The sequence below is a fragment of the Puma concolor genome, chromosome A3 (genome assembly GCF_028749965.1).
Source record: "Puma concolor isolate L17-30 chromosome A3, mPumCon1.1.hap2, whole genome shotgun sequence".
NCBI lineage: Eukaryota > Metazoa > Chordata > Mammalia > Carnivora > Felidae > Puma > Puma concolor.
The window spans coordinates 75,217,610-75,243,712 of NC_141669.1; the positions used below are offsets into that span (position 1 = coordinate 75,217,610).

Consider the following 26,103-nt stretch of genomic DNA (forward strand, 5'->3'; position numbering starts at 1 on the left):
CTGTGGGCACACGGCACCCAGCCCCTGCTGTAGTAAAAATCTGGAAAGGTCGCTGCCTTCCAGGGCGTCCGTCTCATTCTCGTGCCCTGCTGAGCTCTGTGGCCTTGTGAGATCCAGCTCCTGGTGCTCTCTGTCCCCCATCAGACCCTAGCATGGTGGGTCCACTTCCTGAACGCACTCACCTGACACCTTGGGAGCTGACGGCAGGCTGTAGTCCTGGTACTGGGGGGCGTAGCACTGTGGGGGGAACCCACTCTTGGCGTTCTCCCTGGGGCTCATGGCAGACGGCGGCAGATGTCTCAGAGGCTGTCCCGCGCCCCTCATGGGAAGTTGGGTGAACTCATCTGAAAGACCAATGCCAGCGAGTGAGGGCAGTGCCAGGCCGAGGGAAGGGAGAGGCCGTGCAGCCCCCAGCATCCCCCTTCCTTCACAAAAGGTGCTTGGAACTAGAGCCAGCTCCTGGGGCAGCAGAACCCAGAGCTTTCTGACTGTATCTATCGGCTGAGCCAGAGTGGAAAGGGGGTGCTGGGTGTGTGGAAGGCAGGGCAGAGGACACCACCCTGTTCTACCATGGCTCAGAGGTGCAGGCAATGAGACGGTGGGGGATCCCGGGTGGGCCCCTGCAAACACTGTCCCCCCAGCACCCCAGGAGGCCCGGGCCTGCTGCTTACCACTGGGGGCGCTTGCGCTCAGCAACTTGTCGGGCACCAAAGGGCAGTTCACGCTGCCCCTGAGGCTCTTCATCCTTTTCCACATCTGATGTGAAGTGCTGCTGCCTGATGGGTCCCCCTGGATCTAGAGGGGAGAAGGCCAGAGACCTGTTCCTCAAACTGAGTCGGGGGTGGGCTGCTCTCTCTGCAAGGCTGTATCCCTCTCTGCTGCCCGTCATAGGCTCTCTGAGCCCTCACCGCCATCGTGAGAGTTTCTGCCCGGGCCGGACCTCTGTTCTCGGGCTGTTTCCACCCCCAGCCAGCGTCCCTAGGCCACACCAGGCAGATGGCTCACCCCGCTCAGGTCCTGGAAGGCCTGCTCCTCATATTCTCGCTGTCGCTTCAGCTTCAGCTTGTTGGACAGGGCTACCATGGCCGGGCTCATCACATCCGGGCCCTGGGGCCCAAAGCCTTTTGCAGACCTGCCAAGCCCGAGAGAGTGAGCTGTGAAGAAGTGGGGAGCCCCATACCCCCCAGGGCCTTCCCCCTGCTCCAGGGGCCCTCCCAGAACCAATAGTTGACCGTGCTGGCTCTAAGACCCAAAGGGCAGAGTCCCAGAGGAGGGGCAGGGGGCTTGAGATACCGATGGCTCAGATCACCTGTACCTCCCTCCACATTTGCCTGCTGGCCCAGCTGTACCCAGACAGCCTTTAGGCCTGACCTCATTCCATCTGTCTTTAAGACCTCTGGCTCCTGCCCTGTCTCTCCCCTGTACCACTGCCCAGAACCATTCCCCACTGAGGACCAGTGATGGGCAAGTGCCCCAGGGAAGTATCCAGTAGGTCCTGGGAGCTAGAAGTCACATCCCAACCATGTGACTCTGCCCAGTGAGCACCCCGCTGGTTGGCATGAGGCTTACTGGGGAGATTTAAAGGAGCCCTAAGACGTTGCTGCACTAGGACCTTGGGAAGCCAAAAGGCAGGGCGAATCAAGGGCATCTTTTTGCTTTTCTCAATCAGGGTTCTAGGAGAGAACTAAGAAAACAGTCACTCAAATCATTCTTTGCATTCTGTGGCTCAGCCGATGAACCCTGGTCTGAAGAGAGAGATGGTGGGGCTCAAGGCCCTCAACACCCCCCTTCTCTTCCTTCTCTGGGCCTTAGTCCCCTCTTGGTCTCCAGCCCTGATAGAAATGTGTCCTGCTTGAGGCCTCACATACCTTGGGGTGATTCCCTCAACGCATCCAGACTCTGAGTACGGAGAAGGAGAGGAGGCAGGGAGCCTTTCTGGGGCCCCAGAGATTACAGTAGGAGTCTGCTGCTGCAGCCAAGGGTCTCTGCCACTTACTTTTTCTTGAAGACGGAGAGATGGGGTGAGTTGACGGGGGTCCCCAACGGTGATGGCCCCAAGGACTCCGCGTGCTGATCCACAACAGGCCACTTCGTGGGCCCAAAATGTAATGGCGGATCAGGGGGCCACTGTGTGCTGCTGGACCTGCCTCCCAGGGAGGAGAGAGGGGTGCCGGCTTGGCCACAGCACGGGGGCAGGGACACTTTACTGCCGCCATCAAAGAAGATGGAGGACAGGGGCCGGTGCTCAGGCTCTATCTTCTTGCTTCCCAGCTGCTGTTGATACTTGTCCAGGAGGAAAGGGCTGTGGGAGGCCCCGGGCGCCAGCGGCTGGAAGATGTTCGTCATGGTGCTGAAGCAGTGCTGGGGGGTCGACTGGGGCTTCTCCTGCAGAAGCCTCTCCTCGGGGCAGATGGGACTGAGCTGGAAGTCTTCCCCGTCCATGGGGATGTAGGGGGCCAGGGTCTCCAAGTCCAGCTCACTGAAGTCCGTCTGGGGGCAGGGCAGCGGCAGAGGAGCGGTGAGGCTGGTGCCTCCTGAGAACGCTGGTCCAGCCGCCGTCTGCCCCTCACAGCCCTGCCCCTGTCCCCCCTCTCCCGTGCCCCTCCCGGCGTCCCTCCCTTGCTTCAGCACCTCTGGCCGTTGCCCACCAAAAGGAAACCCAGGTTTGTCTACCCCATGTACGCGTCTCCCCGCACGTGATGCTAGCCTTTCCAGGGGTCCACCCCTCTTCAGCCTGTGCCCCAGACTGCCCCACACTGCTGTCACTGCCTCACCCAACCCGAAACACCCTCCTCTCTCCAGTCTACCTGTCCAAACCCGCCCCCCCTTCTCTCCTGTGGCCCCAGTAAGACTTCTCTGCCTGTGGTGACTGCCCCTGGGGCCAGAGCATACACAGGGGCTCCTGGAGAGCCAGAAACAGCTTTATATGCCCCAGCACAAAGGACGTTTTACAGAATTGCGGGAGCTTGTGCGAGGCAGGGCAAAGAGACCAGCTGAGCAGCCAGGTGGGATTTGTTTTATAATTGGGACTGAGACAAAGGGGGATTAATAAATCTTCTTGGACTTTGTGAAATATCCACCCACCTCCTCCTTGTTTTTATAACGTTTTGAGAACAGTGTGCGTAAGTGAAAATTTGTCAGGCGCCTGTCATTTTGAAATCCATTTCAAATAAAAATTGTCCTTACAGAATCCTAAGGTGAAGGTGTGTGTGAGGAGAGTAATTGCTCCTTATTGCTTCTAAACATCTCACAAATCTGGAGATGCTCTTTGAACATAGGGCCTCTTTAAAGAATGCAATAGCTGGATTTGGCATGCAAAGCCGAGGGCAGAGGGGGGAGAAGGGGCTACCCACTGGCCCCATTTCCCAGTTAAGACCAGGGCCTTGGCCAAGTGTTCCCACTGGTCTCCGCCAAAAGGAACGAGGCTGCAAGAATGGGCGTGAGCCTTCACGGTCCACCTACCTGGGTGCTGCCCTGGTCCTTTGCCTCTGTATCTATGGTGAAGAGCTTCTCGATCACTTCAATCTTCAGATCGTCATTCAGAGATGTGTAATAGTCTCCGGGGCTGCTGGGCTGGGGGCCAGGAGGGAGGGTGACCAAGTCAAGAGTAGGACACTGGTCTTCCCAGAAGTCCAAGGTGAAAGGAGAAATCTATTTCTGGACCCACAGAGTCAACGCCAATCCGTGGAACAAGCATGTGTAGAGGGAACAATCCTTACAAGAAGGCTATGGCCAGGGGCCAGTGGTGGGGAGGGGAGTGCTCCAGAAACTGTACAGCTGTCTGCCTCGAGCAGGATGGTTACTGCCCCGCACAGGGAATGAGTCATGGGCTCCAAGCTGTGTGTAACTCAGCCCCCATCTTCAAGGATCTTATCACATAGATGGGGGGGGGGGTGCAGACAGATATTAATGGCAAACTGCTGGAACAGCTGGCAGGTAAGGGTTACCACTGCCCTAGGGGACTCTGGGATAGCCTGAGGGGCATGCGGGCAGTATTCTTTTCTGGGCGGTCTACTCAGCCATCCTGCAGCAGCCAGAAAGAGCAGCCCACCCTTTCAGTGTCCTCACCCCAAGACGGGGTGCTCACCGTGGAGCAGCTGCTGCTGCTGGTGGCACTTGGGGTGGCGCTCCCGGAGGCAGCCGCTTGGGGCACGGTGAAGGCGGGCAGGCTCCCGGCCTCGCTCTGGGTGCTGTGGCTCCTCAGCTCTCTGGACCACGGCTGGCTCGGGGGCAGAAGGGCACTGCTGTAGGCTGAGGACTTCTCAAAGTTCTGGCTCCCTGTGGAGACAAGGGCCTGGCCGCTTAACCCCCACAAGCACTAGGCCCACCCCTGGGCAGAGAAAACCCAAATGAAGCACAGAGTGTCTGAGGAGGCTCTGAAGGTGTACCTGGGGGCTCAGCCCTCCATGCTCCGAGGTCTGGCTGTGACCAAGAGGCCATTACTGGGTCTGTGAGTCAATGAACAGGCTCCCTTTGAAGCAAACACCTTCCGGGAGCATCTCATTTTCAGAGACCTCATTTCAGATCCTAGCACCCACTTCCTTGACAGGCAATTGGGAATGTTGAGGAGGAGGAGGTTGCAAAAGGACAAGTGGACAATTTGCCTCAGTTCTGCCACAAAATAAGGAAGCTGCAAGACCTCTCGGCCTGGGGCTGCTGCCCTTTATAGTTTCTGAGGTTGCAATCCTCACATGGCCTTCCAGAGCACTTCTGAAGGGGCCAAGACAGTTGTAGGGTGAGCACGGGGAGGTGCTGCTGGCCCTGGGGCAGCTGTGCAAGGCTGGAGGAGGAAGATGGGGTCACGACCTGGGAGCATGGGGCTCCCCAGGTGCACACTCAGGGTGCCTCCAGCACGGGAGGGGAACCAGGGCTGAAAATTTTGCCTGGGGCCATAGGACATGCATCTCCACTGGACTGGCATACATTTGTAAGAAATAGTGCATATGAGGGCTTCATGCTGGGCCAAAATCTTTTCTCCATCCACATTTCTGGAATTATTTCTGACACTATTTCAGCCTGGCCCTCCACCTAAACAGTCAATCTGTCCTTCAAGGCCCAGGTGGAGATTTATCCTCTATGAAAATGTGCCAGTGGCCTCAGCGCATCTCTCCTGCTGCCCCCTCCCTCGTCTCAGACTCTCTGCTGCCTGGACCAGAAAATCAGTCGACGTCTCAGGAGGGAGTCCCCCATAACCCTGCCCCACTCGGCACTGTGCAAGGTCAGAAGCAGGACTGTATTAGTGGCAGGAGCATGCGTTCTGTTTTGGGGCTCAGCACAGTCTGGCCACATTCACAAGACGCAGGGCTTAAGAAAAAGCTGAAGCCAGGGAAGCCTGCTACAGTCAGAACTGCCTCACCCAGAGAGGCTCAGCAGGCCCCTTTGAGCTAAGAAGCACCCACCGAAATCCAGGGCAATGATGGCATCCCCCGCAGTGGGGGCCAGCTGGGCCAGCTCCTCCGGCTCCTCCTTCAGCTTGGTGAACAGGTAGTCACTCTGCTCAGACACAGCCACCTCACTGCTGCTGTCAAAGATGCTGCTCATGGCCGTCAGGTGCGGCTTGAACAGGGATTCTGTCTGGTCCATGGAGAACACCACGTCGTTCTTCTCAATCTCGCTGATGGGATGAGAGGTGTGTCAGACCTTCCGGGTTTTCCAGCAAAATCCTTTTACACGCCCAGACCCGTGGAATACCAGGTAGCCAAGCCTTTCAGCCAAAAACATGGGTTCGGCCCCCATGCCAGTGCTTTGTAAGGAACCACACAATGACGTCTGGAGTCATGGCGGCAGCAATCCTGAAGAGTGCCCTCTGAGTATGGATGCATCTTGGATGCTTTTTATTATTGTGTGTGGGCTGCACTGTGTACATAGGTTTGAGAGCTTTTGTTTTTCTACCTAGCAGTGTGACTGCCTCCAACTCTCTTCCCAGACACTATGGAGTGAAGGTGTTACATCTTCTCCCGGAAAGAACGAGCAATCCTCTTTCCTTGTCCCCCATTTAGAAAATATTAAGTGACAACTATGCTTTCTGCCTCCCCACGTGGGTCAGAGGCATGACACAGAGGACAAGCAGGGAGAAAGATGCAGGGAAAAAAAAAAAAAACACTGTGAAGGGGGAAATGCCAGGTGTCCTATAATTCCTGAGACAGCCATGGAAATCCCGTGGGTCATAAGGATCAGCACTGCAAAGAGCTTTCGGAAGTAGTGCCCAGGTTCTGGCAGGTCTGGGTTCCCCGGGACTGCTGCCCTCAGTCCAGGGAGCACCGTGGCCCTCTTAGGCTCACCTCAGGACATAGTTCACACACATGATGCACTGGGGCTGCAGGTTGCGAGGGTTGTAGATGACCGTCCCCTGGGTCTCCAGCCACACGTAGCCCCCATGCTTTGCAAGCATCCGGTACTGGCCGCTCACCACCTGACCTTTGGTGCACACTGGGGGAGGAGAAACGGAGCCTGAGGTCAGGGATGTTGGAAAGCGAGACCTCACAGGGAAGGCAGTCTGCGGGGAAACAGACAAGACTGGCCCCTAAGGCAGCAAGGACCTGCTTATGGCTTCTTTCCTCCTCCAGATTGTTCTAAATGCTCATGTAGCATTTGTTTACTGTGTGAAAGCCCTGGGAAGGCGTCTCACATTCCCTACTCCGGAATTCTTCATCTGCTCCCAGTAAAAAGGAATCAATAAATCTCCTTAAAGTCTAATGTTAGAATTTCTGGTAGTTTTCCAACCTGGACATATACATTTTCATTCCTTGGGAATTCATTCTTCAGAATCCTAGCTCAGAACTCAAATCACAGAGAACTGGAAGAGGCACAGTGTAAGCATTAGAAAATCTTGCTTCATGGGGACTTTGGGAAAAGAACAATCCCCCTTAGATTTGGTTTCCTTATCTGCAAAATGAGGTACTGATAAAAATAATAGTAATGATAATAATCATTCTTAACTACCCGTATACCACAGCTATTCGTACTGGGCACGACATCTGCCTGTCTGGCTTATCAGGTGCAGAAGTGTTGACTGAATATCCTGGACAAATGCTGTAAAGGAAAAGCCACCTCTTCCCCAGGTCTGCAGGTAACGTTGTGAGGGACCCCACGGAGAAGACCCAGATTCTCTGTAAACGCGGAGAATTGCCCCCCGTTCTCTGGGTACGCTCATGGGCCACCTCCCCATTCACCAGCCCTGTGTGGTGGAGGAAGGCAGCGTGGTTCACGCTAACACCACTTGTGGTCTTTTACATTAATGTTTTTCTAGGCACAGTTACCGTCTTCAAAAGTTGAACAAGCACCACCTCCAGGGTGCAGGAAATACTAACTTACGGGTGTGCAGTGCTTTGCAGTGGTCAAAGCCATCTCAAGATGAACGCACTGCTGCAAAGCAACTAGAAGTGCCCACACGTAAGTGATCAATGAGGATGAGTGTTATCAGCAGCTCATGTGACACATGGTGGCACCATGAAGTGTCTCCTGTGATTCCTGTTTTACATCTGAAGAAACGGAGGCTTCGAACTATTGAGTGACTTACTGAAAGGTCCCCTTGGTGGAAACAGTAGACGGGATCACAGCCTAAATTAAAGACTCCTAATCTAGGCTTTTGTGGTTCAGTTTTCATTTTTAAAATCAACTGGAGTGAGGTTTAATTTACCTTCAATAGAAAATGCACCTGCTTTAAGCACACAGTTCAGTGAGTTTGGACTAACGTACACACTCTTGCAGCTATCACCCCACAATCAAAGGTAAATGCCCTTCCCATCACCCCTCCCCCACACCACCAAATTCTTTATGCCTCCTGATGGTTAATCCCCATCGCCACCCCTGGTCCCAGGCCACCCCTGATCTATTTTCTGTCACTGCATGTTGCTCTTCTCTCCATCTGCATGTAAGTGGAGCCATACAAGAGTGTGTACTCATTTGTGTCTGGCTTCTTGTCACTCAGCATGTTTTCCAGATTCCTCATGGTGCTGCAGGTATTCATGGTTTGTTCCTTTTTATAGCTGAGTAGTATTCCATTGTATGGAGGTACCATAATTGGTTTATCCATTCACCTGTAGATGGATGTGTAAGTTGTTTTCAGTTTCTTTGCTTATTACCAATAAAGCTGCTATAAACATTTGTGTACAGATCTTGGTACGGACACGCATTGTGGGTACAGCTAGGAGTGCAATGGCCAGATCACACGCTAAGAACATACTTCCTTTATAAGAAGCGGCCACGTTACTTTCCAAAGTGGTGTATCAGCCTCGTATAATCTTTTTAACAAAATCCTGGGCCGTAGAGAGGACAGATACGATCTTCTTTTAACAGGAAGAAACTAAAGCTGGGGGGATGGTGACCTGCTTGACATGATGCAGGACAACAGTGACACAGTCTGGGCTGGACAACAGCACTCCAGGCACCACACTCTCTTCCTATATCCCCCAAGCCGCCATTCACTGGGAAGACTTGATTTGCTATTGCTGTGGTCTGAAATCATCAGGGACTCCTTGGCCAAAGAAATCACTTCCTCCCCGATGTCCCTTTATGTGCCCCTGCTGAGGATCCCTTGCTGCAAAGAAACGATTCTTGCACAATTTCAAGTGCCTGGAGTTAACTTATTTAGTGGGATCTTAATGCAGACAAAGTTCAGGGCTCTTACTCTTTTTGATTAAACAGTACAGTGAGCAAAGGTCTTAACTGCATTTCTAGTGATTGCAGGCGAGGGCCTGCTCTGTCAGTAGAATATAATTACGCCTGCTTTCTAACCATCTGCTCATTAATGCCAGCCTTGGTGAGGGGCCTGCTCCCTGGCAGATAGGCCTTTTATGGCCTTTAATCTTGTTTTCCTAAGAGCACATAATGTCCTCACACAACAAAGAGAAACCGACCCCCCCCAACCTTCCCGCCTAGCTCTTCCCACCCCTACCTCCAAGAGTAACAATGTATAAATTACTAATCCATTTGGAAATGATGGCTTTCAATTATCTAAATCTGGTTTGGGGACAGAGCTTCCCCAGTAATTTCAACGGTAAACTTTCACAGGCTAAAACACACATAGATGCGGAAACTCAGGATGCTGGTGTATAAACCTGGACCAGCCTCAAAGTTGGGCCTCCAATTATTCCACAGCATTGGTGTGAATCTGTGCTACAACTTTATTTGCACAAACCCAATCTCTCTCTCTCTCTCACACACACACACACACACACACACACACACACACACACACACACACACAGAAATAGATGCTTCCGTTTTAGCTGGCATTCACATGATTTCCAACCCATGCAGATTTCCCTTTGCTGGATTTGGGTTTGCTGGCTGGGTACAAGGCCTCTGAGCTCAGAGCAGCTTCACTTGGCTTCATCAGGAGAAGAAGGGAGCCTGTGATTTCTATTTGGGTCATGAATTACCTTTAAGTGTGCCTAATGCTTAAATATACAGATTCAATAAAAAGCACCATATTTTCCCTGGAGTCAGCAGGAAACTGATATGACAAATTTTTACCCCAGCTCTGTTTTAAGGATCCAGGATTTTCTAAGAAGAAAGAAAAAATCTTTTTTATATGCCTTGTGAGAAGTCATCATTTTTGTTCCCTTTGATAGTAGTTACCTCCACTTTCCCACCCCAGAAGACAAAGTACAATACTGTCCTCCAGGAATTCCCAGAACCTTCTAGTACCTTCTAGTCTACTTGTAGAACCCTGAATTGACTTCACCCTTGGCTCATAAAAAAAAAAAAAAAAAAAAAGCTGGACTTTTCCCCAATTTTACATCTAAAGGAGCAAAGGCCCAGAAAGCCAGGCCCTGGGCCAGAGCTGGGCCAGAGCCCAGGTCCCTGAGTCGCATTGTTGGGATAACTTTGGGAGCAAGAACCATCATGTAACAGAAAAGCATGGGGAATCCTACCATGAAGGCTGGAACCACATCCTACAATTTCAAAGCTGGGGCGGGCTAGGGCTGGGTCACATCCACGGGCACCCATCTCTGGGTCTCTAAGTGGGACTGAATCTAGGTTGGTTGGGCTGGTTGGTTTTTTTGCCAGAGAGCAGAGTGAGAAACTTCTCTGAGATATCCTCAGGGGCCCTTCTGCACTGTCAGCTCAAACCCCAAAGCCATGAGGAATAAGCAGAGAGACCAATTAGAAAGAGAAGATCCCACTCCATAAGAGAATATTAACTGTGCTCACGTACAGCTTATAGGGGTTGCTAATCTGTTAGCTGCTCTGAACTCAGCTGGCCTAGCCTTAGGACAGACAATGGATTTAAGAACAATGGACACACAGCAGCACCGCCATTTTCTTCACTGCCACCCCAAGCCACAGCTAATCCTGGAGGCCCAAGAGCAGCAAGGCCACGGGGAATCTTGTTAGACTTACCTTACCCATTTTTAATCCTCCTATGATCCTCTCGGCACCTTGGTCTGCACCACTATCACCACTTATTTTGAAGCATTCTTTCCCAAATATGTGTTTTGCCCTTGGGTTTATCACTCAGTGCCTGCATTTTGCCAAACACTGTGCTAGATATTGAGGCTAAAGGTAAGAGCCACCTTGCTCCCACAGAGCCCACAACCCTCCTTTTCCTTCAGAAATGAGATCCCTTAAGTCGGGGAGTAATCCCATAAATTTCTCTGTCCCCCAGTGGGGCAATATAGGGTTATAGGCCCAGAGTCCTTGCGTGTTGACGGGCTGTATGGATTTAAGGAAGTTGTCTTGGATCACCTGCAAATAGGATGTCTGAATTAGGAAAATGGCTAAGTGAATACATTAGAGTTGCCCTGTCCCATACGGTAGCTACTAGCCAGGTGTGGCTATTTAAATTTAATTAAATTAAACAAAAAATTCAGTTCCTCAGGTGCACTAGACATTTCATATGGACTATGCAGGTATAGAACAGTTCCACTGCAGAAAGTTCTATTGGACAGTCCTGTTCCAGAATCTCTTTTAGAATTCAGGTTTTCGTTCAAGGGGCAAAGCACAGTGTCCATATGCCATCACTAGTATGCCTGGGATAGCCTCCAACTGACTTCTCTGATCCAGCAAGATCTCTTGGGAGAACCACAGCCTACCTCAACACATCTTTTAAGTTGTGCCCTATGACTTTCACCCATGTAGCCCCATCCTCCCCCATCCTTCAAGGTGCAACTCAAGTGCTCCGTCCTCTCCTTTTCCTGAACTCTCCCAGGGCTCCTCTTCTCAGGACATGTGGACTTCCTTCTATAGCATACAACCCAGTTGACTGTGTGTTGTCTCGTACTGCTCTCTACAGAGCTGTCCCACAGGGTTGTACAGACTGCTGACTGCATGTGGGTGTTGGGTGGAGGTGGCCCGTGGGGACTGAGATTCAGCCTGCCTTCCTTCCACTCGCCAAGCTGTGTGCCTTGGCATGGGTGTGTCCCCCCTGAGGAAGGGTGTGTGCCCTCTTCCTAATTTGTGTGAAGTTGTCATCTGGGCTGGTGGCAGCCTCAGTTTCTGACCATCCTGAGGGCACGGGGCTCGTCTGCCACAGAAGATGTGAGGTCTGTGAAGGAGGTAAGCAGGTCTTATCTCACTGGTCACACCTCACTCAAGGCCATATTCCACAGATACAAGGGAGCCACATAGGGCACTCCAGGAACTTACGGTTCTGGTGACTTTTGGTCATGTTCTCTGAGTCCAGGGCATGGTAGAACTCGTAGGCTGAGCGGCCGAGCAGCTCCTCAGGGTGGTAACCAATCAGTTCTGTGATTCTGAATTAAAAAAAAAAAAAAAAAATCACGTGGGAAGAGACACTGCAAGAATGTGGGCGGAGGCTCAAGGAGCTAAATCCAGAAGGTAAATCAAATGCACGCATTCTGATGAAAACACTCCAGGCTTCCTGGTCACACCATTCATCCAAGTTAAAAAACAAAACAAAACATGTGGTCCACCTGCAACTGTGGCTCCACCCAACCTCCGCTCTTCCTGCCCTTCCCGGACTCATGTTTGGGAGGTCAGGATTCCTATCCCCCAGCCCCAATATACACGTACACCTAGTCTCCAACAACCACTGGATGGGGCTCTCCCACCCTCCACCTCCCGATTTCTGCAGGCGAGGGAGCAGAGATCCAGGGAGAGCAGACAATTTGCTTGATGCCCACACAAGCATCCAGGGACAGACCAAGAATGAAAACTAGGGATCCGATCGCCAGCTCAAGCTTATGCTAGTACAGGGTGATATAAACACAAGTGAAGACGATGTGGTGTCAAGTTGGGAAAAAGCACAGAGTCGGCCTTCGTCTGTGTGTTAGGTCGTGACTGAGGAGGAGAGTGGGCAGGAGATCCCCGTGTGTGTCTGATATTCACTTCTCTGAGTGCTTTTCCTTAGGCCCTGCCTGGTGACTTCGGGTACCTCTTGGACATCAGGCTTGCCTTCCATGGAACTTTAACCTGCCCCTCCCTACTTCAAGGGAAGGGGGCAGGTGGGAAGTGCTGAGGGGAAGAAATATAAAAGTAAGGTGGTGGAAAAGTGTCTCCTCATTATACTCTGATAAAGGGGCGGCTCTGAAATGACAGGGCTCGGCTGTCCCAAGCGTCCCTGCCTTCACCCTGTAAGGTGTCTGGGTTTGACGGAAAGTGGGCAGAGAGTAGACAAATGTGGAGAACTGTGAAGGGTCATGTAACACTCTTAGGACTCTTTGCTCTGTACCAGAACCATTGAAATCAAGAAGACCTGCCCAAGAACCACCAGATTAGCCGCTTTCCCACATCATACCTAAGTATTATTTCTTGTCTTTCTTATCTCACAGCTTTCCTAATGGGCTCATTGTCTTGTTTACCTGGCCTACCACAAGTCAGAAGTGGGGCTATGTTCTTATGATTACGAGCTCTATTTCAGAACGCATGACTTCTGAGTAAAGCCCTGTCATCGATCCATTTTGGAAATTAATAACAGGGGAGAAAGCACAAGCAGAGAGTAGACGCAAGGGCCCCCTGATTTCCTGTCCCTATTCTCTCCCCGCTCCAAAGGGCCTTTGCACGTGTCTTCCAGAGCAAATCACCCTGAAATATTATTTCCATCTTGTCACTCCCCTATTTAAGCACTGACAGCTTTCTGTATTGTCAACCACTATCATCACCATGATCAAGAGTAAATATACTCTGCCTAACTTCAAAGACCCCCTGGAATCTGGTCCCCGACTTCCCCAGCAATTTGATTTTCAACTAACCTGCAGCGTGTCTTACACGCTGTGCCCTGGCAGATAGCTCTCCTCAAAGTGCCCCACACCCAGAAAACCCATTCTTGCTGCAGAGCCTTGACGCTTTCTCCTTCCCCCTCTTCTCCAGGCCCTGATGACTGCAAGGCCAGCTCAAGGCCTGGCCCTAGCCACGGAACCCTAATTCCCCCACCCCTCACCCATGTCTCCTTCTCATGGAGTCCTAGCAGGTGGATATAACATCACAGAGAATTATCCACATCCTAGGCTGCCAACCCCTGAACTTAGGGACCACTTTCTCCTTTGGCCTTCCCTCCAATGGACACTTGATAAATACTTGAGTGACTGACCAGTGGATTGATTCTGTCTTAGGACCTAAAGTACAACAAGAGCCCTGTCTCCTCCAGCACTGCTAAGGGATCTGGGCAATAAAACTCGACTTTTTCTCCCAGAACATGAGTAACTTGTCTCAAGGCATGTCAGTGAGTACACACACACACACACACACACACACACACACACACACACTTCTCAGCAGAACCCTTCGTGATATTCAATACATCCTTTCTTCATTCTGGAAGCTGTGGCTGGTGTGGTCAGAGAAGAGAAAAATTCTCTGCCTAGGTGAGACTTTGGGGTTAAATGCTTGGTTAGACAAGAAGCAGCCCAAAGGGGCTGAGCAGCTTAGGCCTCAGCTGATTCAGCCCCAATGGAGACTTCTTCAGAAAGATTTTCAGCAGTTCACTTGTGCCAGCCAGCTGCTCTCCCACCAGGAGGATCTGTCCCCTCACTTGGCCAGGAGCAGAGAGGCCTTTAAACTCATCGGCAACAGACATGTTCCTTGGCAGCCTGATCCTGGGGGTGGTGCCCAACAGCACCTTAGCGAGGTAAAGCCTGGGGGAGAACACGGAGACAGCAGAACAGTGCTGGCCTTTCCTTCCTTCCCTACAACCAAATAACTTTCTTGTTGGATCTGGGGCTTTTGAGCGTAAGCCTGGGAATAGGAATTATACCAGTGGGCCCTGCTGACAGTGGACCGGCCATTAACAGGCTTGCCGGTTTGCCAGATAAATTGCTTCTGTTTCTGGACAGGGCTAGCATTTTCTAGAGACCCTCAAAAATGAGGCCATCCTGGAAAAGATAGGATACCACTCCCTGAAGAAATTAAATTTTCTTTCAAGATTAGAATCTTTAAAATGTTCAAAGTAAATGTTTATGATAATCAGCCTCATAATAAAACATTTAAAAAATCTAATTACTTTACCATGCATTCAAAGGCACACAATGGGCATATTTTGGAAGGAGACAAACAAACCTAGATTTCAGAATTGCCAGCTAACTTCCCAGGAGTGGCCTTCATTTATCTTGTCAACTAAAATAAATATTTAATGTCTCCTTCTTCATTCCTTTAAACAGACTACTATAAAAACTGGGAAATACACATACCCCAAACACAATTGAAGAACATTCGAGTTGTCAAACTTCACAAAGCCAGGAAACCCCAACTTCAAGCTAATGGTCATTCCCCTCCATCTGCAGGCACGCAGACGCCAGTGGGGAGGTTAATGAACCCAGCTTGTTTATAGGGTCAGCTACGACAGCACAGAAGGGCCTTCGCTGCTAATTTCCCCGGGTCCCAGAGAAGCCTGTGGAGCTGGGCTGTGATAACGCTTTCATCTGCTCTCTTCATCAGGGTTAGGGAAAACTATTTTTTTCTTTCTTTTTTTCTAATTAAGGGCCCTGACTCACTGGAAAAAAAAAATCAGTCTGGGGTCACCCATAAATTTAAAAAGTCAACTCAGTAGGGCTATTCTGTGTTAGAGAAGAGGGAAATGTAAAAGGGCCTAATTTACCAGATTTCAGAAATGAGAAGAGTAGAGCTCACTCTTTAACAATAAAGTAGAAGAAACAGATCAAGGGTGAGGTACAGAGAGAGAGAGATAGACACAGATGGGCAGCCACAGGAGGCAGAGATAGAAGGCAGAAAGAAAACGGAAAATACAGAGGAAAAAAGGTCACTAGATTCTGAAGTGTTATGCCAAGTTAAGATGTGGGTCAGACCGCCTGGATTTGGGATTCAGAATCAGATAGGTCTTCATAATGTAAAATGACAGTTACTCATTGTCCTTCAACTATTCTTTACCTGTAAATGCCCACAGGTTCTTTTCAACATGGATTACCTGTGCCTCTCTTGCCTACAGTATCCATGCCATTGCCTCAGTGGGCAGCGGAAACCCTGAGCAAAAGGCCTAAGGTGACTCGCTCCTCCTCCAGGTGACACCGCTAAGCACACGTGCACACGGGACATGGCAGCAAGCTCCCTGACTCTAGACACCACTGCCTGGAGTCAAACAAGGTCTGGCCATGGCTTTTACCTCTGCTTCCTAGGCGGGTAAAGGGTTTGCTAAGTCAATTCGTCATGTAAACAAGCTGTTTAGAGGGTATTTTAAACTATTCAAGAGGATACAAGTTTTAAGGACTCTGTAAACCACGTATTTGTTTTCCAAAGAATGCATGTGCTAATAAACCATACTTCTGTTGAAGTCTGTTTTTTTTCCTTCCACCCTTTCTGGCCGTGGCCTGTCTCCAGCAACAACCTGATTCACCTCAGTTTGGTTTCTACAATGGGCTTAGAAGCTTTGGAACTTCATTTCCTTAATAATAGCCAGACTGCTCACAGACTCAGATTTCAATGTCTTCTGTTTTAATATACTTTTACCCAGATTTTGTTTGCTTTAAACAGTAGTCCTTAAGCTTTGTGTTTTCCTCAAATATTATGTGGCCTTGTGAAATCTATACAAACAGCTCTGTAGTTAAGGGACAATCAGTTTTCATCTTGTTGGTGTGATGTGCAACGGGTGTGGTGACTTTATACCCAGGAAGACCGCCCTAGCTCAGTCCCGGACTGACCTTGCTCTGAGTACCACCAAATGCCACAGCTGCCTTTGGTTACCTTGGGACCCCCAAGCAGTAAGAAGAAATCTGCCTTGAATTGTCGCAAGAGAGGAGCAGATCGTGTAGAAGAAATAATCTTTGAATTAGCACGTTGATTCAACTTCAAAATATATTGCGAAGAGAATTTGTAGACCTGTCTCTTCCAGGGGACTATCTCAAGCAGACCAGGCAGGATAATATATAAGCATTTCTCATATGTACGTTCAAACTCTGGCTGATTTCAGGACACTGTCATTTGGAGGAGACATAGATGCCAAGGAGAGCACTTAAAACTTCTTCTAATTCAAAGATTTAAAGAAAGTCACTACACCCTCTTCTATTAGATGTGAGCAGAAAGGCTAATAATGTGTAGGGCTGCAAAAATATTTAGAATACACTAGGTATGGTACTAAAAAACTACATGTATTAATTTGAAAGGCCACTCTGAGTTTTCAAATGCCACCTACCCTCTAAAAAAAGTACCATAATTTATTAAGTGTATCTCATGATGCAATGAAAGTATATAATCTTTTACTATTAATTTGCCTAAAATTAATGTATTTTATTCTCAGATTTCAATACTCCTGCCTCCCAAGTATTTTGATGTGTATGTATTTCATGACTCATGGCTCTTTATAGTTTTCTTCACTGACATTCTCTTTATGATCCCCAATTCTTCTCTCACTACTATTATTTTTATTATTCCAGACTTTTTTTAATGCTTATTTATTTTAGAGAGAGAGAGAGTGCATGCAAGAGCAAGGGAAGGGCAGAGAAAGGGGGACAGAGGATTCAAAGAGGGCTCTGTGCTGACAGCAGCCCTCCCAATGCGGGGCTTGAACTCACGAATCATGAGATCATGACCTGAGCCAAAGTCGAACGCTCAACTGACTGAGCTACCCAGGTGCCCCCCTCTTCTGTGTATAAAGAGAATTCGTCATAAATTTGACCCACAGAATTTGAAACACAGACATCTTAACTTACCCAATTATGCCTCATGTTGCCTTAATCCAATGGCAAAACAGGGTTGCCTTCAAATTCTTTAACTGTAGACTACAGGATCCTCTTTGTTAATCTGAAATTTTCACTGTTACTCTGATACCGTATTCTCCCTATTGATATGGAGCCTACCCACAATCTGCTTTTATAATTTATTTCTCAGAGACAGGAACACTCACACACAAATCACGGTAGGATTATGTGAATTAGAGTTGGCCCTCTCCCTGGATGCCTGGCTCCCTTCACAGTTACTCCCTGTCACCACTAGGTGGCACCTCCACATGAATTTAAGAACCACCCCATTTTAGAGTTAAACTATTTGTGAATAACCTCTATCTCCCTTTTCAGTGAACGGAATGCTCTATTTTGTGCCATCTACTGCAGTTCATTAAGCTGCTGGTGTCTCAATATCTAAACTCTTGGAGATCAGGAGCCATTTCTTTTACTTAATTGCTAGAATAGTCTCCAGCACAGGGCTAGATACACAGCACATGCTCAGTAAATAACAGCTGGCTCACTGGTTGCTCAGTATTTTAGGAAACGGAGTAGAATGGCTCTGTGGGAGTCCTAAATGGAGACAGATCATCGGTCACAGTGATAGTCAGGACATCCTTCCTTAACCTTGCCACCATGGTGCTCCCCTTGTCAGGAGCAGTCAACCACATATACGCAAATGTAACTGACATGAAGTGTCACAGAATTTACTTTGTAAAATGTTTACTTTTTAGATGATTCATGCGAGACCTAATAACAGTCCTCTAACCCTTTACGATGAGGCACGGGACCAGCGCATTCTGAGCTGTTTTCCTTTATTCAGCTGTGGCTGCCTCAGAACCCCGTTGCCTGGATTCCATGGATTGTGGGAACCCAAGAGTTAAATGTGAGATTACAGCCTGATTTTCTCTCTTCTTTCTGCTTTATTTCTCTCCCCTCTCCCTTCTCCCTTTATTTCTTCTCCAACACCCTTTTTTTTTTTTTTTTTTTTTTTTTTGATTATCATCAGTCTGTGGTTTCTATACACGGAAGAAAAAGTACTCAGCCCTCTTTAAAAAGTGATTTTGTGGATTCCAATTGCCTTATATTTTCATCAGACTCTTTCAGTTTTCCTTATGGTAAAGTAGTCCCCTGGGTGGGAAATCACAGCCCCTCAATGTAGTTAGATGTCATCAAATCTAGTGAATTCCTAGATTAAATGGGAAATGGAAAGCAGTCCCCCGCCCCATTAGCTATCATATGTAAGTGTTGGTTTTTGAAACATTGATCTCGGAAGGGTATTAAGGAGGCAGAGTGAGAGAGTGAGAGAGAGAGAGAGAGAGAGAGAGAGAGAGAGAGAGAGAGGAAGAGAGAGTGTCTGTGTACATGTGTGTTCATGTACACCATTCCCCATTCTAATGAAAGAGCGAAAACAAAACAAGCTACCAAACCCAAAAAACTCCAGTTCTCATCAAAGCAATAGAGAAATAGCACTTAAGGATTAAGGACTTAAAATAGTCACTTTATAAACCGTCTAAGCCATGTCTGTGCCCTTGTTAACTAATCTGCTAATCGGTTAAACACAACTTCCGTGAGGCACAGCATTCTGTATACGTAAAGCACCTCTGTATTCATCCCTCCAGCCCACTGAACTCAGAGTTCGGGCCATGTAATTAGGTTTATTGAAAGGCAAGATTTTGCTGAAAATGCAATGTGTCCAGCAGAACTTAGAAGCACTATCACCCTCCACACTCTGAGTCACAAAGCCCTAAATCACAGGTTCCTTCAAGCCAGTATCGACTCTGCCTGTAAGCCCTGAGCCAGACTAAGCAGCCGGCACCAGGGATCTCTCTCTTCTCTGTGTCCGCTCCCTCCTCGACCACTGTTAGGCCAATTCCTGCTACGTGTGTCCCCTCTTCTTTTATCCAAAGCAAAGCTGCTTTCAGGAAATGACCTGAGACCCATTCAAATAAGGTAATGAAAGGAGGACAACCTCAGATTACTCTTTCCAGAGGATTTTTTTCTTCACTTTAACAAGGATCAAAGTCTTAAGCTTAAAAAATCCCTGTCTTCTATTAACTAGAGATGCTGAGTTATTTTCTCGGACTGCAGGGTTTTCCCAGAGCTTGTGGGGTCACATGAGGGATGGCTTCACTCACAGGGGCTACATGCAGCTTGCAGAGTCCCAGGCACAACAGCGGCTGCTCCGGGCTGTATGGCTAAGGCATCCAGAGCACCACCCCATCCTGGAGCCAGACATGTGGGCCACGCAGTGGGAATTCCCATGTCATCTGGAGAGTCTACGTTATAGATCTGTGTCTTCTGCCAAGAATGTTCCTTTGAATGCAAAGGCTTCATCTGACAGATGACCCCTTACACACAACATGGATTTCTCCAATGCCTGCCTTTGGGACAACCTTTATCTCCAATCTTCATCCCGATCACAATTATGACACTATTAACCACGGTAATCAACGTCGACTGTGTCAGAGTTCTAGGACAAAAGTCTTCATATGTGCATTTTCTCCCTATGAGGTTAGAGTACTTCTTACTACTTAGAGAATTAGCTGCTGCCTGGGTCCTGGTGCCATGGTGGTCAGAACAGGGGGCCAGGAATGACTCAAGGACCCTTTCACAAAAGTCCTTCAATTGTGCCTCGAGTGGAGACCAATTCTAAGAAGGGACATATGCAGTCTTAGGCACTCTTTCAACAACTTATAATAAAGAACAATTTAGCATGAGAATAACAGCTCACACTGAACATTTCCTATTGGACTTGAACCCGGGCCATCCCGCCAGAGCCGACACTCTGAAGCACGTCACTCTCCCATAGGAGAGCTGTCAGTGGGGCCTGGTTTGGGGGGTTAGAGTCTAGCTTAGCTTCCTTCATCAAAAAGTGTTTGAAATTAGCCTGGACAGTAGCTGGGATGGAGGCGACACAGAAGGAACAAAGGCTGAGGAAAGAGCACATTAATGGAAGAGAACAGGTGGAAGGCTTGCAGCCATGGAGCAGTTTCAGACCCCGAAGCTCCTGGCTGGTCTCTGAATTGGGAGTGCTGATGGAGATCTCTAGACCCTGGTCTCCTGGGAATGAGACTCCTGGAAATTTGCTCAGGAGCCTGACACATATGTGGAGGACTATGTACACACTCAACAAGGACAACGGGGCCACAGAGCAGAATGGCTCTGCCTTCGGCCCCTGATACCGCATCAACGGGGAACCACCAAATAGGGTACCCAGAGCCCCTCAGCCGCACTGATGGGATGAAACAGTGACACACGCCCACAGACTTGTACCCGGCAATGCAACGTTCCCGCCCCAGACCCACACCTTTCCCACAGGCACAGCCACACACGCACGCCCGTGCAGGTGAGACACAGCCCTGCCACGGCACACACGCTCCGGGGCCCCCACCTGTCGTCACAGTAGGTGAACTTCATGTCCATGCTGTGGCGGCTCAGGAAGGTCTTGCTGTCCAGGGGGATGTCCATGTGGGATGGGTGCTGGATGGGTTCGCACATGATGATGAGGCAGGAGAGCAGGGGCTCCTTGAAGCTGCACAGACTACTGTGAGGGGGGCAGCTGTTGTAGACCTTCACCTGGCCGGTGCAGTGCAAGACCTGGAGACCAGCCACAGGGGGATCAGCTGCGGGGCCAGTGGCACACACGGGGGTCGGGGTGGGGGACTCCAGCCCAGGCCTGCTGTCGTCCTACCTTCCAGGTGGCTGACTTGAGGTTGACGGTCCGGCCTCTGTTGGTGACAGTGCACTTCATCCTCATGAAGAAGTCCCGCTCTGTGGACATGTCTTTGCCTTTCTTCCCAAAACCAGAGCCTGGATGGGGGCGAGCAGAGGGACCCAGTTGACTTTTAGTTTCATGCTTATATTCAGAAGAGGGGCCCTGATGCAGTTTTTCTGGGCAATGTATCGTGCGTGCTTCCCGAGGATCTGCTCCCTTAGCACCTGTGGCCTGCCATGAACGCTCAGTACCATATTGGCCCACGGACTAACATTGTCTCATCTCCGGCTGGTCTCTCCACCTGGAGTAGAAGCTCCTGAAGGCTGTTCCACTGTTTTGTTTCCCACTGCACCTAGTACATAGTCAGTGCTCACTTCAGGGTTGCGAGGCAAGGGGTGACCAGTAGCCATGATCTTGGCATGCCTCTCCTGAGTCAGGCCCATGTCCCGTAGAAGGAATTCCAAGGGACGGTCTGGGTGAGACCCAGTCTCCTCAAAGGGATAAACCTCTCAGATTAGAAATGTCCCTCAGACACCCCCGTTTTTTCCTCATCCCTGGCCCTCAGTAATTTGATCCCTCCAGGGTCCTATTTTCAACCTGCGGTAGCTGCATTCAGGATACCAAGCCATCAGCTTTCTCCCTAAAGCGACATGTGTCAGGGCTCTGGTCCAAGCCTCCTGGGTTTAGTGAGCAAGTTCACTTTGAAGATTAACTCAACATGGATCATATCCTTTCTCAGCCAGAATTAAATAAATCGCCACGACAAACACCACAGCCTCCTTTCTGATAGTCTTCAGATGCCTGCCCACTCAGAACTTTTCCCACTTTCCACAGAACAGTGATGAATGTGGTGAGTGCCAGCTGAGTCCCCCTCGTCAGTGCCTAAATTCTGCCTCCACCACCACCACCTCTTGGACCTTCCTGGGTGCACTCCTGCTCCCCTGCCCAGCATCACAGAACAATCCAGAGCCTTTTTTTCCCAAATAGTCACAGCCCTCCATAAACCTCTAGAGGGCCATGATATATCGGACTGATGTATCCTCAAAGGGCTGTATCAAATGAATTTTGGCATCTCTGAATCTATCTTAAACTTCCCTAGGAGCTGTTTAGCTCATGAAATAAGAGAACAAAAGTCAATCTCTTTTTTTTTTTTTTTTTTTTTTTTAAGAGAGAACATTCCTTCAACACGATTATAAAATCATCTCTCGGGGCGCCTGGGTGGCGCAGTCGGTTAAGCGTCCGACTTCAGCCAGGTCACGATCTCGCGGTGCATGAGTTCGAGCCCCGCGTCAGGCTCTGGGCTGATGGCTCAGAGCCTGGAGCCTGTTTCCGATTCTGTGTCTCCCTCTCTCTCTGCCCCTCCCCCGTTCATGCTCTGTCTCTCTCTGTCCCAAAAATAAATAAACGTTGAAAAAAAAAAAATTTAAAAAAAAAAAATCATCTCTCCCAAAACTTAATGATGATCCCTACAATTTTCATTTTCATCAGTGGGGTCTACATATCATGAGATATTCTTCTATCCTGGGGCCTGGATCCACTATTAGGATCAGTTCAGGTGCTGTTGATAAGTGGACTGGAGGGACTCATTTGTGGCTGTGGCATAGGTTACTATTGTGGCCTCCTAACTTTGCTAACCTCTAGATTCTCCCCATTCTGCCATTTAATTAATCTTTCTAAACATAGCTCCAATCAGATTACCCCACCCCTGCTCAAAAACTTTCAAAAGCTCCCCTCTGATTACAGGATAAAGTTCGAGGCCCTCTACCTGGCCTTCAAAGCCTTCCACAATCTGCCTCATGGCCTTATCTCCTTCTCGGTGTTCACTCTAACCCTTTGCTTCCAGATTGTGAGTCCACGCAGGCCGGCACCTTCAATGAGGATTTGCTGATTCATACAGTTTGATCCCAAGTCCTTGACACATGGACCAAGCGACCTAAAGTTCTACTCAGATAAATAGAGTAGAATCATGCTATGAATCATGGTACTTGCGAGCAGAAGGTCCCGCCTAGACTTTGCCTGGTCCAATGCCATCAGTCTGAAAGCAGAGGCTCTGAGGAACAGAGCAATGGAGTGGCCTGGCTCAGGTCTCACGGTCAGACTGAGACTAGGGCAGTGGCTGAGCTCCGACTGAGAACCTAAGGGCTGAAGAGTTTCTGGAGTCCAGAACAAGAGACTTTTCCATTTTCCCAGGCTCCCAACACCTGCCTTAGAAAGAGATTCAGAAAGTCTGGTAGCCCCTTCCTCAGAGAAGCAGACAAGATCTTTCAGCAGCACAGATAAGGCACTGAACGGCCTGTGGAGTGCTCTCCAGCCTGTGCACTCTAGGAGCCAGGTGGCCCGAGGCCCTCAGGTGGGAGAGCGCAGGGGCTGGGTGAGAACTTTAGCGGGGGAGGGGGTTATAATTCCACACTTTGCGGGCTCCGACTGTAGCAAGGGTGGAGGTGGGCCTGGGAAGCACCTGTTTCTGCAGTGTGTGCAGGAACAGAAGCCCAACCCTGCAGGCTTGGTGCCACTGCCTCTGTCATTCAGGCTGGCCAAGCACACACCCCATGGCCGTGACAGGTAAGAGATGTTACAGGGGATGGACAGCCATGGGCACAATCTGCCCAGGACAGTGATGGAATCTCTGATTCAGAAGGGACCTGGAAAGTCACTGAGCCCTGCTTCCGCTCAAAGCTTCAGTCTTCTTAAAAATATCTTCATTTGTGCCTGTGCCTGGAGGTCCCCAGCTCTGACTGTCCTTGCAAAGTGATTTCAGCTTATGTGGGCCCTTCCATCCACTGGTATCTGCTGGATACCCCCCATAGGTAGGATACAATATATGAGAGCTTTTCAATCTCTTCTCCATCAAAAACTACCTATTGTGCGTCTTATCACCCGGGGACCAGATTCATTCCTTATCTAGTCTTCAAAGTTGGCCCCCATGAGCCATGCCTCCTGATATCCATGGCCTTGTGTACTCACCTCCCACCCTGAGCAGGGGCTGGCTTATAACTCCCTCTAATAACAGAATGGGGCAGGGTGATGCAGTGCCAGTTTCAGGGCTAAGCCTTCGGAAACTCTGGCAGCTTCCGCTTTTGTACTTTGGGAGCCCTGAGCTGCTGTGTCAGAAGTCTGGAGAGGGAGAGGCTCTGAGACTCCACAGAGTGAGAGAGAGGTCCAGCACTGCCAGCAGTCCAGCAGAGTCCCAGCCTCAGCTATTGGTCACAAGGTCCCAGACGTGTGGGGGAGCCATCCTGGTCATTCCACTTAGTCCAGCCCCCAGACAACAGTAGCCCAGCTGATGTCATGTGGAGCAAAAGAACCAGTCACAGAACCCACAGAATATGACAGGTAATAAAATGATCGTTTAAGCCACAATGCACTGTGTGGTTTGTTACACAACAGGTAAAAGCAGTAGGTTCCACGAACATCTGCGCACAGACGAGTGTACTGGTTTGGGTGGCCCCATTTGGCAGAGGCACTGGCCTCACAGGTGGTGAAACCTGCTGGAGACAATGTCCTAACCTAAAGGACTGCCTTACTAGCATGGCATCAGGTGCCATGAAGGGCCGGCCAGACAGAGTTCTGAGTACCATGTCCCACCCGTGCCCTCCATCTCATGCTGGATATTTTAGGGATGCCAGTTTTTTTCTGGATAATGACCATGATCTATCAGCCCTACATTCGTAGACAGAGGGAATACAGATCCCCTCCCAAGTGATGTAAGAAGGAATGAAACACAGAGTGAAGAATACTTTACCATTTTTGAGACTCAGGTTCTCACGAATCTCCTCGTGGTCACAGGGATGAGTGAAGTCAAAGATACTGTGTCCTGTTAGCTCCACCTGTTTCAAAAACAAGGTTGGGCTTCATTACTCCTAATGCTGAAGAAGAGGTCTCCAAGAGACATTTGAGCCACATTCCAGGTCGGGAGACAGAGAGTAGGCTGAATTGGGTCTTCCCATATTCCAGTCTGGCTTCCCACAGACACGTGGACATAATACATAAAAGACTGCCACTGATGACAGAGAATTGATTCACAGGGTTGGTCTGTTAATCTAGTCAGTAGAACTGTCCATCAGCAATGTCAAACTCAACACCAGGGCCTGGGAGTGTGCTCCTGAGGCTTGTAGCCTGAGATCAGAGAGAGTGGGGGAGGGCACAGGTAGGGAGAAGTCAGGATGGATGTGACCAGAACCTTCCACTCATTTCTACCTCCAAAAGCAAACGTCTTCCCTTTTTGAAAGAGCCAGAGGAGGGTGTCACCTGTGTGAGTCCCATGAACTTGCTGATGTTTTCCGATAGAAAGATCATGTCGCCATCTTGGGTCACCACGGCAATGAAACCCTCCAACGCTTTCAGGTACAAGTTGTCCATCTGTTGGTTAGCCTCAGCTTCAGACTCATTTTCAGAGCAAACTGGAAAGAGAGGGTGGGGGGGGGGGTTGGGTGGCTTACATGAATGTGGTCCTAAAACAGATGTGACTGGCACAAACGAACACCAGCCAGGGATGGCTCAAAGGCACTAGGTGGACTTTTCTGGAACTCACACTGTCAACCATCTAAGTGTCACCACATGCCTAAAAAGTGGGTATTTGATAAGCACTACACAGAGGACAACCTGATGGGGCTCTGCAGGAGTGTGGCTGTAGTGGCAGCATACTTGAAGGACCAGGGGTAACTGTGGCAGCAGGCGTCATAGATATGATGGCAGTCACAGTGGTACTAGAAACCGTAACCTTCACCACTAACGCACGCTGAGCAATGACTATATGTATTAGGTACTGCACTGAATATACTGTCTTATCTTTACAACGCCTGTGACGTAGGTACTATTCTTTGTCTCACCTTACACACGAGGCTTAGAGAGACATAGTCAGTCATTTGCCCTAGGTTATAAGGACTTATAAGGACTGTGGTTAGTGGGCTCAGGCAGCTGAATTCAACAGCTACACTCCAAACAATTTATAGGCTTTGGAGTCAAATAAATGCAGGTTCCATTCCTCCCATTAGGCTATGACTTTGGCTAACACCTTCTCTGAATATCAGTCTCCTCATCAGCCAAATGGAAAGAATAATTTCCATCTTTTGAGTAGCAATGATTAAATGAGTGTCTAAAATGCCTAAAACACCACCTATCATTGTGATTTCCCCCCTCTTCTGCTCCCTCTAGGATAGTGCCGCTTCCCCCAAATTGCTCAAAGCCTAGATAGGGGACGTGTAGCACACGATAGTACAAATCTAAGAATGCAGGAGCAACAGAACTGGGTGACCAAAGACGAATATAGACAGTAAGTGCTCAAGGGTTCAGGGGAAGAGGGGGTCACTTTGT

General features: G+C 49.4%; 2 protein-coding genes across 3 annotated transcripts in view; one reads left to right on the plus strand and one right to left on the minus strand.

Annotated features, from left to right (window-relative positions):
• Positions 1 to 15,688, plus strand: part of ATP6V1E2 (ATPase H+ transporting V1 subunit E2) — a 147,175-nt gene extending 131,487 nt beyond the window's left edge. The window contains exon 4 of the transcript XR_015249236.1: positions 15,305 to 15,688. The gene's annotated coding sequence lies outside the window, so the exon portion shown is untranslated. The remainder of the gene's footprint in view (positions 1 to 15,304) is intronic.
• Positions 1 to 26,103, minus strand: part of EPAS1 (endothelial PAS domain protein 1) — an 84,562-nt gene that overhangs the window by 2,637 nt on the left and 55,822 nt on the right. For both annotated transcript variants that reach the window (XM_086701162.1, XM_086701163.1), the window contains exons 3-15: positions 25,039 to 25,190; positions 24,533 to 24,617; positions 20,767 to 20,885; positions 20,467 to 20,672; positions 11,593 to 11,699; positions 6,282 to 6,429; positions 5,400 to 5,614; positions 4,088 to 4,278; positions 3,463 to 3,573; positions 1,997 to 2,490; positions 1,006 to 1,132; positions 672 to 795; positions 183 to 344 (exon numbers count right to left, since the gene is read on the minus strand). In XM_086701162.1, coding sequence (XP_086557288.1) covers positions 183 to 344; positions 672 to 795; positions 1,006 to 1,132; positions 1,997 to 2,490; positions 3,463 to 3,573; positions 4,088 to 4,278; positions 5,400 to 5,614; positions 6,282 to 6,429; positions 11,593 to 11,699; positions 20,467 to 20,672; positions 20,767 to 20,885; positions 24,533 to 24,617; positions 25,039 to 25,190 — 2,241 coding nt within the window. The remainder of the gene's footprint in view (positions 1 to 182; positions 345 to 671; positions 796 to 1,005; positions 1,133 to 1,996; positions 2,491 to 3,462; positions 3,574 to 4,087; positions 4,279 to 5,399; positions 5,615 to 6,281; positions 6,430 to 11,592; positions 11,700 to 20,466; positions 20,673 to 20,766; positions 20,886 to 24,532; positions 24,618 to 25,038; positions 25,191 to 26,103) is intronic.